Source organism: Thamnophis elegans, chromosome 14, assembly GCF_009769535.1.
Source record: "Thamnophis elegans isolate rThaEle1 chromosome 14, rThaEle1.pri, whole genome shotgun sequence".
In the NCBI taxonomy this organism is placed as follows: Eukaryota; Metazoa; Chordata; class Lepidosauria; order Squamata; family Colubridae; genus Thamnophis; species Thamnophis elegans.
Genome location: NC_045554.1, coordinates 5,014,435 through 5,030,389, shown reverse-complemented (window position 1 = coordinate 5,030,389; position 15,955 = coordinate 5,014,435). Strand labels below are relative to the sequence as shown.

The following is a 15,955-nucleotide window of genomic DNA, read 5'->3' as shown; positions in this document are numbered from 1 at the left end:
AACTGACAAAAAGGGGAGGCATTTGTCTTCGTCCTACTTAACAACGGATCGTGTCTTGTAACAATTTGTGTGCTTCCCGTATTCCCAAATGGAGAGCAGATGCTCGCTGCCAGAGATTTGAAGAGTGGCTGGATAATTCTGCAAATTGAAATAATTCTGTCCTAGGCAATCTGACTTCTTCTTCCAGCATGACTTTCCGCCAGACGGGCTCTACTGCGAATGCAACAACCTGCGCTATTGATTTAAAACGACTAAATTAATGTTTAAAACCGAATTCCATGCTGCATGATTTTTCTGTCTTGTGTCGGGAGTGTTCTGAGCCACTAATGCAGAAAATCAACCTCAACGCGTTATGAATTGGTGTTTGTTTGTTTTTCTTACAGTTGCACTTACAAAATATGTTGCTTCCCTCTGGAAACTTCTGTCATCTAATAACCTTTCTTTAACCCTCCTCTGTCTTTCTCCTCCTCCCGAGCCAGTTGTTTTCAAACTGTATCTCAGGGAAGCTTGGGTGGAAAGATCAATCCTAGTGGGCCACCAACACTATAGGCCATTAGCCTGCAGAATGTGTGGGTCGTATTCCAAAGAAACTCCTGGTTGAACCTCAATGGCAGTGAGACCTAGGAGAGCCAGCTGGTATCTGCCCGCCCTTAATACATCTCAGTCTATGCTTAAGCCAGTTTGATCTAGTGGTTAAGTCATCAGACTAGAATCCAGGAGTTCTAGTTCCACCTTAGCTATGAAAACCAGCTGAGGGACCTTGGGCCGATCACAGAGAAATGGTGACTTCTAGTCCCGCGTTAGGCATGGAAGTTGGCTGAGTGACTGGGCCAATCGCCAAGAGACTGTGAGTTCTAGTACCACCTTAGGCACGAAAGCCGACTAGGTGACTTTGGGCCAATCACCGGGAGACGGTGAGTCCTAGTCTTAGGCATAAAAGGCGGCCGGGTGACCTTGGGCCAACCACACACACTCAGCCCAATTTGCCTCCCAGGGTGGTTATTGTAGGCAAAATAAATGGAAGTATATTTTAGATAGATAGATAGATAGATAGATAGATAGATAGATAGATAGATAGATAGATAGATAGATAGATAGATAGATAGATGATAGATGATAGATAGATAGATTATATATATATATATATATATATATATATATATATGTATGTATGTATGTATGTATGTATGTATATATGTTGTATATGATGTATATATGTATATATGTATATATGTATATATGTATGTATGTTGTATTTGTGCTGATAAATAAATAAAGGGAGACTAGTATAGATCTATGTCAAGCTATTTAAGCAAGCAATAGCAATAGCAGTAGACTTATATACCGCTTCATAGGCCTTCAGGCCTCTCTAAGCGGTTTACAGAGAGTCAGCATATTGCCCCCAACAATCTGGGTCCTCATTTTACCCACCTCGGAAGGATGGAAGGCTGAGTCAACCCTGAGCCGGTGAGATTTGAACCGCTGACCTGCTGATCTAGCAGTAGCCTGCAGTGCTGCATTTAACCACTGCGCCACCTTGGCTCATTTAGCTCTCATCAGGTAGCCATACCCTTACTGGGATTCGAACCTGGATAAATAAAGGGAGACTAGTATAGATCTATTTCAAGCTATTTAGCTCTCATCAGCTAGCCATACCTTCCCAGTAATGGTATGGCTAGCTGATGAGAGCTAAATAGCTTGAAATAGATCAATACTAGTCTCCCTTTATTTATTTATCAGCACAAATACAACACAAATGTAACAAAGGCAACAGTAAAAATATTGGGTTTCTGTCTGGATGGTCTCTTGTGACGAGCCGATAGACAGAGAAAGGAAGCAGTAAGCTTCCTCCCATATTTGGGCATACCAGGGGTTGTGACACTAATTACACACACACACACACACACACACACACACACACACACACACACACACATATATATATATATATATATATATATATATATATATATAGTTACCACCTTGAATTATTTATACAAATAATAAAGGCAGGAAATAAATTACTAAAATCCTCAAGCCAAAGGAATGATGAAACAGTCATGACATCACAATGCAAAGCCCACGACTTAACATACCTGAGTCCAATTTTAGAACCCAAGAACATCAAGGCAGCGTTTCCATGGCGATGCCTTCACTCACACCTGCCTTACTATTTTCCCCTCTTCGTAGCCGTTTATGGATGCATCGGTGCCCGGATTTTTCTGCAGTGCCTAATGGCTTCCCCTGGGCAGCGTTGGGGTTGATCCAGAAAAGTTTCCCTCCTGATCCAAAAAAAAAACCTTTGAAAACAACTGCGCTGAAGGATCCTTGACATTTCTCACTCATCTCGGCTTTCTCCTCTCATTTAGGGAAAGCGGCCACAGGGGCCTTCTGGTGGCTCGGCACTGGATGGTATCAGCTCGTGACCCTAATTTCTCTGCTGAATGTTTTTCTCCTTACAAGGTCTGTAAGCATTTCGTACGGGATGGGGTCCCAAGCACTGGATTTAAAAATTAGTTCATTGCAGACTGTGCAAGCTGCTTCTAATCATGAACTACAGTTAATATAGCAATAGCACTTAAAACCTATATACCGCTTCACCGGGCTTAATAGCCCTCTCTAAGCGATTTATAGAGTCAGCCTCTTGCCCCCCCATCCATCTGGGTCCTCATTTTACCCAGAAGGATGGAAGGCTGAGCTGACCTTGAGCCGGTCAGGATCGAACTCCTGACAGTGGGCAGAGTCAGCCTGCAATATTCTAACCATTGCACCACCATTGCAAGCAAGGAAGGAAGGAAGGACAAAAGGGAGGGAGAGAAAGAAATAAAAAGAAGGAGAAAAGCAATAGGACTTAAACTTATTCACAGCGCTTTACAGCTCCCTCTAAGCGGTTTACAGAGTCAGCCTCTTGCCCCCAACAATCTGGCTCCTCATTTTATCCACCACGGAAGGATGGAAGGCTGAATCAACCTTAAGCCTGGTGAGATTCGAACTGCCAAATTGCAGGCAAACGAAAGTCAACAGAAGTAGCCCGCAGTTACTGCCTTCTTAAGTACTGCGCCACCGTGGCTCATCACGATGAGAATGTGCTTCAGTGGGTTGGACCGTTCGCTACAAAACTAAATTTGATTTAAATTTAATAAAAATTTCATTTCCGGAGGCGTTCCAATGAGCAGCCCTGGGAAGTTTTGGGAAGGGCCACTGACTTGACTGTTATTTATTAAGCCACTGTATGTAAACTATTAATGGCAATTAATGTCAGCGATGGGCAATTTTACACTGCAGCCGTTTGCCTTTTGTTTTCCAGATGTCTTCCAAAGATGTTCAGGTTGCTGCTGTTCTTTCTCCCCCTACTTTTACTGCTTGGTGAGTAAAACAGGTATTGAGAAAAAGACTCTTAATATCTTACCTGTGAGGAAAGCGTAGGCCTAGGGCTGTATTCCATCAGCTCCCACAACCCTTGAAGTATAGGTAGTTTTAGACTGAGTTTCCTCAAACATTCGTGCATGTTTCCTTTTAACCGCATTTTTTGCTTCAGGTTTATGGTGCTGGGGTTCCGAAGATTTCCTCTCCTTGTTACCAGCTTTGAATTGGACAAGCTTACTCAGAACGGCCAGGTGGGAAGACTCCGTAAAGAGTGTTGCATCTGAACCTCATTCAGGCCCCGCTGGTCAGTTTCCAGAGGTGAGCTAGGCCAACCCCGACCTCCGACTTTGGTTCTCAAAGAGATGTAATGTCTTAAAGAGGTTTAGGAAAACTGCAGCGTTGCTAGAGAGTTTTTTGAGCCCATCATAACTTCAAACAGGGGCAAGGATATTTTACTTTAATTCAGGGAGTTTGGGTTTCCATTTATGAATGGCTATTTTAAGGCTCTGTTGTTAACTGCTCAATGCTGAGGGATGGGGTGATATAAACACTGCATAGATAAATAAATACCTAAATAAACGAGGCCAGAATTGGGCCATAGATTTTTGGCTAGAAAAGCTTTGGATCTTATTTTTCCACAACAAGATTTCCAAAATCTGGAATTATCTTCATCTGTGTTTAGGTGGTGGTGGAGTCTAATTGTATATCCGCAAACTTCGTCTAAAGTCAATTGGGATTTGTTGTTGATTTTAATCCGTTTTAGGATCGTTTTAATGCTTCATTCAAGTGACACTTTAGTTTCTGGTGAAGTGATTTTTATTAATGTGAGTTTGTTTATGGTCAGGAGCAGTGAAAATAAATAAGCCTTTTTTATTATTTAAAAAAAAAAAACACCCCACCAATCTAGGTGACTATGAAGTTCTTTGATGCAGATCGTGTAAGTGAGCTGGAGAAACAAATGGCCCACTTATCTGAGAGGTGGCGTCACCAGGATGAAGAATACAATAAAATGCTACTTCTGGTCCAAAGCTTTCAGGAACAAGTCACCCAAATGAACGACCGAAGTGAAATGTTGGCGCTCGTCAAAAACATTGTGAGCCAACATCTTACAAAGGCCAAATCGGAGGGAACGGGGCACTCCGAGGTAGGCTCGCGTGAAATAATTCTGTGCGCCGGTTTTAATGAAAATATTTTAAACTTATGAAATAGTATGCTCCAGAGGTGGGTTTCAAAAATTGTTCGAACCTACTCTGTGGGTGTGGCCTCCTTTGTGGGAGTGGCTTGCCACCCATGTGACCGGATGGCAGTGGCTTGCCGCCCATGTGACCGGATATGAAGATGCCGACGACACTTGTCAGAACCATCTTAAATTACCTCACACACAGCACTGGCATGCATAAGAATACGATGTAAACTTGTTTTTTAAAAGGCATCTTTGGTTTGCGTTAAAACAACTTCAACACACGCAATGTTCTGATTCCACCACAAACGCAGTAGTCATCCTTACCTTTCACAGAGGCACTGAGTTTTATAAATATGAGCACGATAGTGTAGAATAATCATCTCCAAGGACCAGTGGTGGGTTTCAAAAAATTTTTGGAACCTCTTCTGTAGGTGTGGCCTGCTTTCCGGGTCCACTGGTGGAACCTCTTCTAACCGGTTCGGTAGATTTGACGAACCGATTCTACCGAATAGGTGCGAACTGGTAGGAACCCACCTCTGGTATGCTCGCTGGAGAAAGATGTTTTCTAGGGCAAATATTTAAGGGGAAAATTAGAGTTTGCATGAGCTGAGAAACTGTCATTTGTTTTTGCACTGTAGTGTAATAGTTTAGTAAATGATTGTTGTTTGCCCTGCGTTAACTCAATTATTCAACCAGATGAAATATGTAAATCTATAAAGTTGCCAGATTCAACAGAGAATCTAATCAAAAACAAAAAGTACTTTTCACATGTGAATTTTTGAAATGATGTCATTTTGTTCCTTTGGCCGAAAGGGATCGTTGCCTTTCTATTTATAGAGGTTCAAGGTGAAAAATGTTTAAAGAGAGCCATTTTTGTTTGTATGCTTAACTCTCTGCGCAGCATTTAAACACGCAAAGAATCCTCAGTGTTTTCATGATAAAAGCGCTATATTTTCATTATAAGAGTACTTTTTAAACAAAAAATGTCATTCTGTTTTATCTTTCAAGCAATTTTTGACTTTGCATCAAGAGCACGAATGGCGCCTTGCAACTTTAGAAAGTCTTCTGGCAAAACTCTCAGAAAAATCAGAGGTAACAGTAAACATTATTTTTTTGCTGGAATAATTCTAAGAATTTTACCACCCTGCATCCCTGTTACTAGTCCAACAGCATCAAACTTCAATTCCGTCTGTGCTTCAGGCAGGAACGTTAAGCCTTGTCTTATCCAATAGATTCCCCATCAGCCTCTTTCTGCAATGCAGAGAGTTTGTGGATTCTCCCTTCAATCATTCCAAGTACGGTGAAGCGATTTATTCAGGAAACTAATACTGTGTTATTTTCCAGGGTCTCCAGAAAGAATTTGAATTAACCAAAGCAAAAACAATGAGGTACGGCTGCAACCTGTATATTGAATTGGGAACCATTAAATATTACAAAACGTTCTATAAAGTTGATAGTATTTCTTCTTTAAAAAAAAAAAAAGAATGGAGGATTTTTATTAGTAATAATCAGTGGTATGTTGGGATGGATGGGTGGACAGATGGACAAACATACATGTACATAGTACAGATACAAATACAGTGGGTGCTTCAACAGTGGAGGTTTTTAACAAGAGATTGGACAGCCATTTGTCTAAAATGATGTAGGGTCTCTTGCTTGAACGGGGTTGGACTAGAAGACCTCCAAGGTCCCTTTGAACTCAGTTATTCTGTTAGACAGAAGAGCGAGAGAGATGATAGATTGATAGACAGACAGACAGAAAATAGATGATAGAAGAGATAGACAAACTAGATAGACAGATGATATAGACAGACATAGACAGACATAGACAGACAGATTTCCCAATTTTATAACACATGCAACCTCCATTCATTATTTAAGGTAACAATGCTCCCTTTGTTTTACTCCAGTGTAAAAAGACAAACTCTCCTATCTCCAATTTAGCCTGCAGAATTTGACACCTGTCGCTCTTTCCCCCCCGCTTCTCAGTGACATGGATGAGCACAGCCAGAGCCTTTTGTCCAAGATGAAGCACCTAGAAATTGAACTGGCGCGTCTGAAGACAGAGTTGCTGAGTTTACAGGATGTGAAAAGCTGCTGCAACACGATAGACGCCCTTCACCAAAAGGTGAGCTTTAGGAGGGAACGCCTGAGCGAGCCTGAATTGGCACGCCTCGTTCTGACACCGTGTTCTGGATGGGTTAACTTTTGAAAACCACTGGCCCGGGAAGGAAGAATTGATGGCTCAACTTGTTTCAACATTACCCACTTTTAATTAACCACTGGAATGTTTGTGTTCCATCGGTTAGCTGGCCCATACCCAAAACAAAGATGCCTTACCTAATTGCGCCTTTATTTTGAAATCCGTCATTTCAGTTGTCATGTTGTGTTGTTTGCTTTTCACTTCTAGGTTGATGCCCAGATTAAAGAATCGATCAGGGTTATGTTTTCGGGCGATCTGAAAGGAGATTTTTCGGAATCCTTGCTTCAGTGGCTAACTTCCAGATTTGTGACCAAAACAGACGTACAGGTTTTGTTGCGAGATCTGGAGATGCAAATCCTCAGGAACATCACTCTCCAGAGGTCGATCACAAATTCCAAAGTGACCACAGAGATAGTGACAAATGCCGTCAACGAAGCTGGGATTGTAGGCATCACGGAAGCGGTAAGCCCCAACGGAAAGGGATTCTATACTGTTGATTTAGGACAGGGGTGTCAAACTCACAGTGTCGTGTGATGTATTGCAACTTTTTTTCCCCTTCGTTAAACTGGGCGTGGCCAGCACATGACACATCTGGCCCATGGGCCGCAAGTTGACAGCCCTGGTTTCACTCCTGCAGGGCAAAAGAGGCATAACTTAAAATAACTTAGTAAGTTTAAGTTTAAGCCATAATTTAAACTAAATTTAAGTCGGCCAATGCTAGAAATGAGGGGGTTTATAGGGCAAGGATGGAAAGTGGATTCTTTTGGCAGACCCATTAGAAGATGGAATGGCATTTCGTTTACCAGCTGTGGTATTTACCTTGGCTTAATTTAGAGAAATCTGAGAGCCAGAGTTCGTGATAGGATAAAATGCAACGTATATTTCAATTTTTAAAAGAAGAACGGATGTATCATGTAATTGACGTGTAATGCTGTTGCGACAATAAGCTAGAGTTCAATATTGCAATAAGGCAGATACGTCCCTACTCAGAAATAACTCTCATGACATTCTTCAGGTGATGAGAGGAAGCAGCCATTGTCCCACCTAATAAAAAGCTATCTAGATCTTAAACACCGTTGCCTTTATTCCAGATCTCTCTTTAATGCTGCAGAGCAGAGGCTGAGATTTAGAGTAGATCTTTTTGAGATCATCTTCCCAGCGTGTTCAGGTTGCTAGGAGCTGTACGTTCCCCTTTAAAAGCAGGTTAAGGTGAACAGATGATGATTTCTGTAGCAAAAGGAATTATTTGCTCCTAAGTGACTTTCAAGGCCTTATTGAAATGCTGACCTGGGATTTCTGTCCACCTCTCTCTTCTGCAGCAAGCACAGGTCATTGTTAACAACGCCTTGAGGCTCTACTCTCAAGACAAAACCGGCATCGTGGATTTTGCTTTGGAATCTGGAGGTAAGGGGTCAAGAGTTGGGAAGATCTATTTCGGTTCTTTAACAGAATAGCAGAATATCAGACTCCGGAAGGACCTTGGAAGGCTTCTAGTCCAACTCCCTGCTCAAACGGGAAACCCTGTACCATTTCAGACAAACGGTTGTCCAAATCTCTTCTGAAGCCAAGAACAGGAGTCTTGTTTTGAAAGCTGCTGTGATGAGCAAAGCTAAAAGATTTCCCCTCTCTCTGTCTTCCTTCGAGGTGGTAGCATTTTGAGCACTCGCTGTTCAGAGACCTACGAAACCAAAACGGCCCTGCTTAGCCTCTTTGGGATTCCCTTGTGGTATTTCTCCCAATCGCCCCGCGTAGTGATCCAGGTAAGTAGGATAGGGCGCTTTTACTGACAGTCTTCGACTTACAACCATTCATTTAATGACGGTTTGAAGTTCCGGAGACACTGAAACAAACCTATGACCATGATCGCTTATGACCGTGGCAACGTCCCCGCCAGTGGTGGGATTCAGCCAGTTTGCACCTATTCGGGAGAACCGGTTCTTAATTTTCTAAGAGGTTCAGAGAACCGGTTGTTGGAAGAAACTTTCTTTTGGTTTTTTTCCGCTTTACAGGGCTAATCCTGTAAGGAAGGCAGGAAGGAAACATTCTGGTGTTGTTTCTAGCTTAATCTTTATTGCCCTGCTTACAGAAACTGCCTCTCCGGTTAACCCTTATTACATTGTAATAGCTAAGGCAAAGTGCCCATCGACCTGAGTAATGTTGAGTTGGCCATGCCCACACGGTCACATGACCACTAAGCCCCGCCTACCCACCACTGGTCATTAGGACAGAGAACCGGTTGTTAAATTATTTGAATCCCACCACTGGTCCCTGCGGTCACTTCATCAAAATTCAGACACATGGTAACTGACTCATATTTATGACGGTAGCAGTCTCCCCGGGTCACACAATCCCCTTCTGACAAGCAGAGTCAATGCGGAAGCCCGATTCCCGTAACAACCCTGTTCCTAGGATCAGCATTCCAGAAGAACCCAACTCCAAGTGAAAACTCCAAGACAGAAAAAATTAAAAATTAAAATTTGATATATTTTCTATATATTTCTAAAAAATGGGTCAAGGAGACTATTATCAACAAAAAGCATCTATTTTATTTACACTTGCGCAAGTGGATTCTTGGGAAAGTGGGAGAATCCTAAACCGCACACAGGTGAGACTTAAATACACAAGTTGAAGTCTCATGGGTATCATCAAAGTGCGTCATAATACAATTACATAAATGCATTTGGCATGATCAATAACAGTACTTGGCAATATTGACAATAGTTGGCATTAATTAAGCGATAACCCAAAATTAACTCTCCTGTGTACTTTCCGGGAAATTCCTGTTAATTGCGTGCCCAGAACATATTTTAAAATAGCAATAGCAATAGCAGTTAGACTTATATACCGCTTCATATGGCTTTCAGATCTAGATATTAGCATCCCTTCTTGATAGTGCGGTGGTTAGAGTGGAGCATTGGAAGCAAATTCTGCCCACAGTCTAGAGTTTGATTCTGATGGGGCCAAAGATTGACTCAGCCTTCCATCCTTGGTAAAATGTTTTATTAATGAAGTTGGTAAAATGAGGACCCAGATTAGCAATAGCAATAGCAGTTAGACTTATATACCGCTTCATATGGCTTTCAGCCCTCTCTAAGCGGTTTACAGAGTAAGAATATCGCCCCCACAGTCTGGGTCCTCATTTCACCCACCTCGGAAGGATGGAAGGCTGAGTCAACCCTGAGCCGGTGAGATTTGAACTGCAGAACTGCAGTCAGCTGCAGTAGCCTGTAGTGCTGCATTTAACCACTGCGCCACCCAAAAATGGGTGATCGATGGTTTTCCCTTTCTCACAGTTTAAACAATAACAAGATAATTGCCAACATCCCCCAAACTATATCCGTATCAGAGGGGGACTTCCAAGTTCCCATCTAGGCTATTCCTGGCTGGGTCAGAGTGGCCTTTCCAGGCAGTATTTTTCTAACCTAGCAAACAGAAAAATATGTATTGATTCAAAATGTTATCTGCCAGGTTCCTTCTTTACACAAATAATTCAGATTTTATCCTAATTCTTACACAGGCATTTTCTCAAAGGCCCATTTTATTAGAGTAGGTATAGCGGCACACGTGGGAAAACCGGAATCTGAGATTTCCGGGCCTTCCTTAAGTAAGTCAAAAGTCCAAACTCATCCCATGCACCCCATCAATCCATCACCTCGTCCAATCCCAATCCTTCCCATCTCGAGACATCACTCCTCCTCCAGGTGCAGGAACACCATGACCTCGACCGAAAAGAAGAACGCTATTATGTCTTAACCACATCCCCTCTACTAATTCCCGCCCCACTCCTAATTTCCCAAGCACAAGAATGTGGCAGCGTGGAAGCTTCCAGTGGTTAATATGGCTTCCAAAGCTGACACCTAGCTTAACAATTGCAGTGATTGACTTAACAGCTGTGGCAAGAAAGGTCATAAGATGGGGCAAAATTCACTTAACAAATGCTTCGCTTTTAGCAATGGAAATTTTGGGCTCAGTTGTCGTAAGTCAAGGACTGCGTGTACGAATAGTCCTCAGACTCACTGTCTCCTAGTTTCTAGCCTGTGGCCTAAACCACTACACCAAACTGGTTCTCAATTGTTTCCATTGCTTTGTTTGTTTGCAACTTCTGCTTCTTATCCACAGCCTGACATGTATCCTGGAAACTGCTGGGCTTTCAAAGGATCACAGGGCTACCTGGTGATCAGGCTTTCGATGATGATCTATCCAACCTCTTTCTGCCTGGAACACATCCCGAAATCTCTTTCACCCACAGGCAATATTACCAGCGCCCCAAAGGATTTCTTAGTATACGTAAGTGGTGCCCTCTGCAAAATGAAAGGAATCTTGTCTTAGGGTTCAACTAAAGTTGCTCCAGGGTTTCTAGTAATGATGAAAGGGTTTGTAATAGCTGCACATACAAAGTTAATTGCTGGAAGAGTTCGGGCTTATTTGGCTGATTGATCTAAATAACAAAACAGAGTTGCAGAGAACGTAAACAAGCATCAGTTGTCTGCGGAGATTAGGAAGACTAGAAATTAAAGTCTTTTCTAAAGGGGAAGCATCTCTCTCTTCCTCCCTCCCCCCTTCCTCTCATTGCCCCCCCTCACACTCACACATTCACACCAAATGCCTTTGAGCCTTATCTAGTCTTTCCCCAGTGAAGACTGCCAGTCTGAGAAGATTCCTGTGAAATAGGCATAGAACAATAAAGTAGCTTATTTTGAACTCTACACATGTGGAACCTGAGGTCATGGATGCAAGAGAGTGTGAAAGGTTTAAGGTCTGCATTAGTGAGATGGGCAGCAGAGACATTTAATAAATAGAAGTAAATAAATAATCATCTTTTTTGGGAGGCCACCGAGTCTGAAAATTAAAATTGATCTGCTCATCTTCTTTATCAAGAATTCAGAGCCATGCAAACCATTTGTATCGACAGGGCCTTGAAAATGAATATCAAGAAGAGGGAATACTTCTGGGCCAGTATACATATGATCAGGATGGAGAACCATTACAGATGTTTCCAGTCTCGGTAGGTCAACACTTCAGAATATATATTTTTTAATCCTTTTTTTATGCTTTGCATAATAAGTTTCATGAAAATAATACAAGTTCGTCCTTGACTTAACAGTTTGTTTAATGACCATTCGAAGTTACAGCACACACTTTTCACACTTACAACCACTGCAGCATTCCCGTGGTCACATGATCAAAATTTGCATCCTTGGCAACTGGCTCATATTTATGACGGTGTCCCAGGGTCACGTGATTTCCCCTTTTGTGACCTCCTGACAAGCCAAGCCTAGATTCTCTTAGCAACTGCGAGACCACCTACTGCCACCGGTAGCTTCCCATTGTCCAGCGCGATCCCACAGAGTTGGCCTCCTCAGGGTGCCGTCGGCCAGACAGTGTTGGCTAGTGACCCCCAGGGGGAGAGCCTTCTCTGTGGGAGCGCCTTCCCTCTGGAATGAGCTGCCCCCGGAGCTTCGTATAATCCCCGACCTCTGGTCCTTCCGACGCGCCCTAAAAAGTTGGCTTTTCCAGCAAGCCAGCCTGGCCTGAACAAAACAAATCAAATTATTGGCCATTGTTAATTTTAATTCAATTTTCTTTAAAAAAAAATGTTATTGTCAATTCTTATTGGGTTTGTTTCGGTTATTCTATTTAATTTTTTTTAACTTTTGTATTATGTGTTTCTTTTAATGTTGTATGCCACCCTGAGTCCTTGGGAGAAGGGCGGCATATAAATCTAATAAACCTAAACTGCAAATATTCACTTAACTATGGCAAGGACAGTCGTAAAAATGGGGCAAAACTCACTTAACAATTGTCTCATTTAGCAACAGAGGTTTTGGGCTCGATTGTGGTCATAAATCAGGACTCCCTCTAGTGGATTCTAATAACGTTTTCTTCTTCTTTTAGGAGACAACTGAAAAAGCATTCCAAATAGTGGAACTAAGGATATTTTCCAACTGGGGTCACACAGAATATACGTGTCTCTATCGCTTCAGAGTGCACGGGCAAACTGCTGAATGAACACTACGCTTATTTTCCTACTCTGGTTATACACCATTTCTGTTTTTAAGTTTATAAATGGAAATTTTGAACACTGGAATCTTTAAAAGATGGAAGATATGTGATGTCCGACAGGTTGTGTTACTCTTTCCTGGCTAAACGTAGAAGGTTGCCAACAAAATTATATCCCAAACCTAATGGTTATTTGCTCAAGATGCTCAGCTTGTAACTGCCAGACAGCTTCATGTTTTTAATATGTTCTTTCTGAAGGGGGGGGAAAAACCCTGCATGCCAATTGCTCTCGTTCCTAAGCCCAATTAGCAAATCACTAACCCCTCTTTTAATAAGTCAGGAGATAAACCTTTTTAATTTTTCCTTTTCACCATTAGGAATTTGTTTGTTTTTTTTTAATATTGGGACTCTCCTCTGCACTTGGATATGATTAGCATGTTCTGTTGTTTATGCAGTTCCCAATCAGATGAAGGTTTGTTTGCAATTCCAGCCCAAGCCTTGAAACTAAGGCTTGTTACCACTGTTCGGAGTTTTGCTTGACGAAACTGCTTAGCAGCTCATCCTTGAAGCTACTTCATCAGTTGTAGTCATGCAACATTTAATTTGTACGTTGAAGATTCTGATTTCAACCGAAGTTTGCTTTGATATTTATCTTCCAGGTTTAGAACGTTTTTCCTTAAATATATATTAGTAAACAAAAAAAAAATACCCTAACCCTAACATCCAAATGAATATCAGTAGTGATTGTTGAACACAGAAAGGGCTTGAGTCTAACTTGATGGGTTCTAGTAAGAAACAGAAACGGAGTGGTTTGGTAAGTTGCCTTGTGTGCTGAAGGCAAAATATCCCCATGTGTTAGCACCGAGTGAGGTAGGTGGATTAAGGACGACGTTACATTGAGAATGGTTTAGATCAGGGGTACCCAAACTTGGCAACTTTTAAGACTTGTGGACTTCAACTCCCAGAATTCTCCAGCCAGCAACAGCTGGCTGGAGAATTCTGGGAGTTGAAATCCACAAGTCTTAAAGTTGCCAAGTTTGGGCACCCCTGGTTTAGATGGAATGGAATTAGACAGATCCATAATAGTAGTTGGCTACCCTGCGATGGGAGATAATGAAAAGGAAATGTAGGAGATGGAATCAATGGTAGAAGATTAAAAGCAGGAACACTAAACGTCAAAGAAAGCAGTTTGCCAGTAAAATTCAGGCCTGGAGCTTTATTCGCATGTTGGGTTTTGTGTAGTTTACTCCTCTCAGAGTTCTCTCTGTCCTTTGGGATTGCTGCTAATCTCTGAAAAATTCAGGGGAAGCTTCACAAGGCCGGATATATGGGAAAGCACAAAAGGCAACCGTTTTGAATCGGTTCTCCAAAAACAAAACAAAAAAGGATCTATATTTACTTTTCTTTTTTTTTTAAAGCATGCATATGCACATAATAAAAATGGGCTATCAAATTCAGGATGGCACCTGGAGTTATTATTAGATTCTATGGGGAATTTCCCTTCATGTTATTGAACAGAATCCCTGGCAATTCAGCTTCCTTTTTTAAAATTTAATTTTGACAAGTTGTCGGGATCCGTCTGAGAAAAAGCTTTTTTTTCCCCCTATGAAAATGGTACTTTGAGTCCTGGGTTTTTGGAACGTAAACTTTGATTTCAGAAAAAAAGACATGCTGATTTTTTTTTTTTTCATATGTTGCACAAGAGTCCTCAAATAATTATAAAAGCGAGTTTTATTCTTGAATACCACTTGTTCAGCTGAGTTTAGCTTACAGTAGAACTAGTGGCTCTTGAGAAAAGCTTAGTAAAATCTGTTAACAGTTTTAAGGAAATGATTCCAAATTATCCTGTATAAATCCAGATAGGGAAGGCAGGGATTGTTTATTTGTTTTGCATAACACTAACTTATTTTTAAGAAAAATGAGATAGGACTTTGTGCAATGTATTTTTGTAAATGCTTTTTCAAAATATTTGTCTCTAGTATCCTTTGCTGCCTCCTAACTGACCAGAAGCTATTGAAAAAAGTTTAAGAATTTTAATTTTTGAAAGTGCATGTAATATTTGGAAATAAGAATAAAGTTTCCTTTTGGATATTTATACTGAATGCTTCTCATAATATGTGTGGTTGGGGAGGGATCAAACTCCTTAAAAGGATTAGCAAATCGAGGAAGCAAGCAAAACCAAAAATAGAACCTTTATTCTGTTGCTGTTACACCGAAATCTACAGAAAAAGAATGCATGTAAGCAAACTTTGTCAAAATATTCAAGTTTAACAGTACATCCATTGTGTCTTATTTCCATGCGGTTAGTATCTTCAAAAAAGAGAATAGTGGAGGACATTCAAAGTGGATATTTCAGTATTGCCTTCCCTAGTTTTAGAATGACAAGTCAGAACTATTGCCCAAGGAAAGATTGTTTTCCCTTAAAAACAAGGTAGAAATGAAAGAGATTCTTGGCAATATGCATATAGATGCAAAGCAATCAGAGTAGAGCTGGAAGGGACCTTGGAGATCTTCTAATCCAACCCCCTGCTCAAACAGGAGACCTTATGCCACTTCAGACAAGTGGCTATCCAGTCTTTTATTTAAAACCTGCAGCAGTGAAACACCAGTGATGAATCGCAAAGTTGATTGCGTCTCCAGGATGCAGTATAGCCCTTATTTTCTTGTCGATTCCTAGGTGAGCTGGCTGCCTCAACCCTCTCTCTGAGAAATAAGTCATATGGTAAGTCAGCTTCAGAAAATTGTTTGTTTGTTTATTGGATTCATATACCGCCCTTCTCCCAAAGGACTCAGGGCGGCGTACAACATTAAAAAAAAAACATATTACAAAATTCAAAAAGGAACTTAGATAGAGTATCCAAAAACAAACCCAATTAACATTAACAATAACATTTTTAAAAAATAGATTAAAATTAACAATTAAATCAATCATTTATTTTATTTTGTTCAGGCCAGGCTGGCTTGCTGAAGAAGCCAACTTTTTAGGGCGTGTCGGAAGCATGTCAAAATTGTCCCTAAATCTGTCAATTACAATCAGTGGTGGGATTCAAAAACTTTTACTACTGGTTCTGTGGGTGTGATGTGGTGTGACTTGGTGGGCGTGGACCAGGGGAAGGATACTGCAAAATCCCCATTCCCTCCCGATCAGCTGGGACTCAGGAGGCAGAGAATAGATGGGGGCGTGGCCAGCCAGAGGTGGTATT

General features: G+C 41.3%; 1 protein-coding gene across 11 annotated transcripts in view; it reads left to right on the top strand.

Moving 5' to 3' along the window:
* SUN1 (Sad1 and UNC84 domain containing 1) overlaps positions 1-13,540 on the top strand; it is a 41,696-nt gene extending 28,156 nt beyond the window's left edge. For all 11 annotated transcript variants that reach the window (XM_032230746.1, XM_032230747.1, XM_032230750.1 and 8 more), the window contains 13 exons: positions 2,370-2,463; positions 3,308-3,366; positions 3,539-3,684; positions 4,274-4,510; positions 5,558-5,641; positions 5,894-5,937; positions 6,539-6,677; positions 6,960-7,214; positions 8,072-8,156; positions 8,397-8,512; positions 10,872-11,039; positions 11,665-11,757; positions 12,648-13,540. In XM_032230746.1, the coding sequence (XP_032086637.1) occupies positions 2,370-2,463; positions 3,308-3,366; positions 3,539-3,684; positions 4,274-4,510; positions 5,558-5,641; positions 5,894-5,937; positions 6,539-6,677; positions 6,960-7,214; positions 8,072-8,156; positions 8,397-8,512; positions 10,872-11,039; positions 11,665-11,757; positions 12,648-12,761 (1,634 nt within the window). In that variant the 3' untranslated portion in view covers positions 12,762-13,540. The remainder of the gene's footprint in view (positions 1-2,369; positions 2,464-3,307; positions 3,367-3,538; positions 3,685-4,273; positions 4,511-5,557; positions 5,642-5,893; positions 5,938-6,538; positions 6,678-6,959; positions 7,215-8,071; positions 8,157-8,396; positions 8,513-10,871; positions 11,040-11,664; positions 11,758-12,647) is intronic.
* The last annotated feature ends 2,415 nt before the right edge of the window (positions 13,541-15,955 follow it).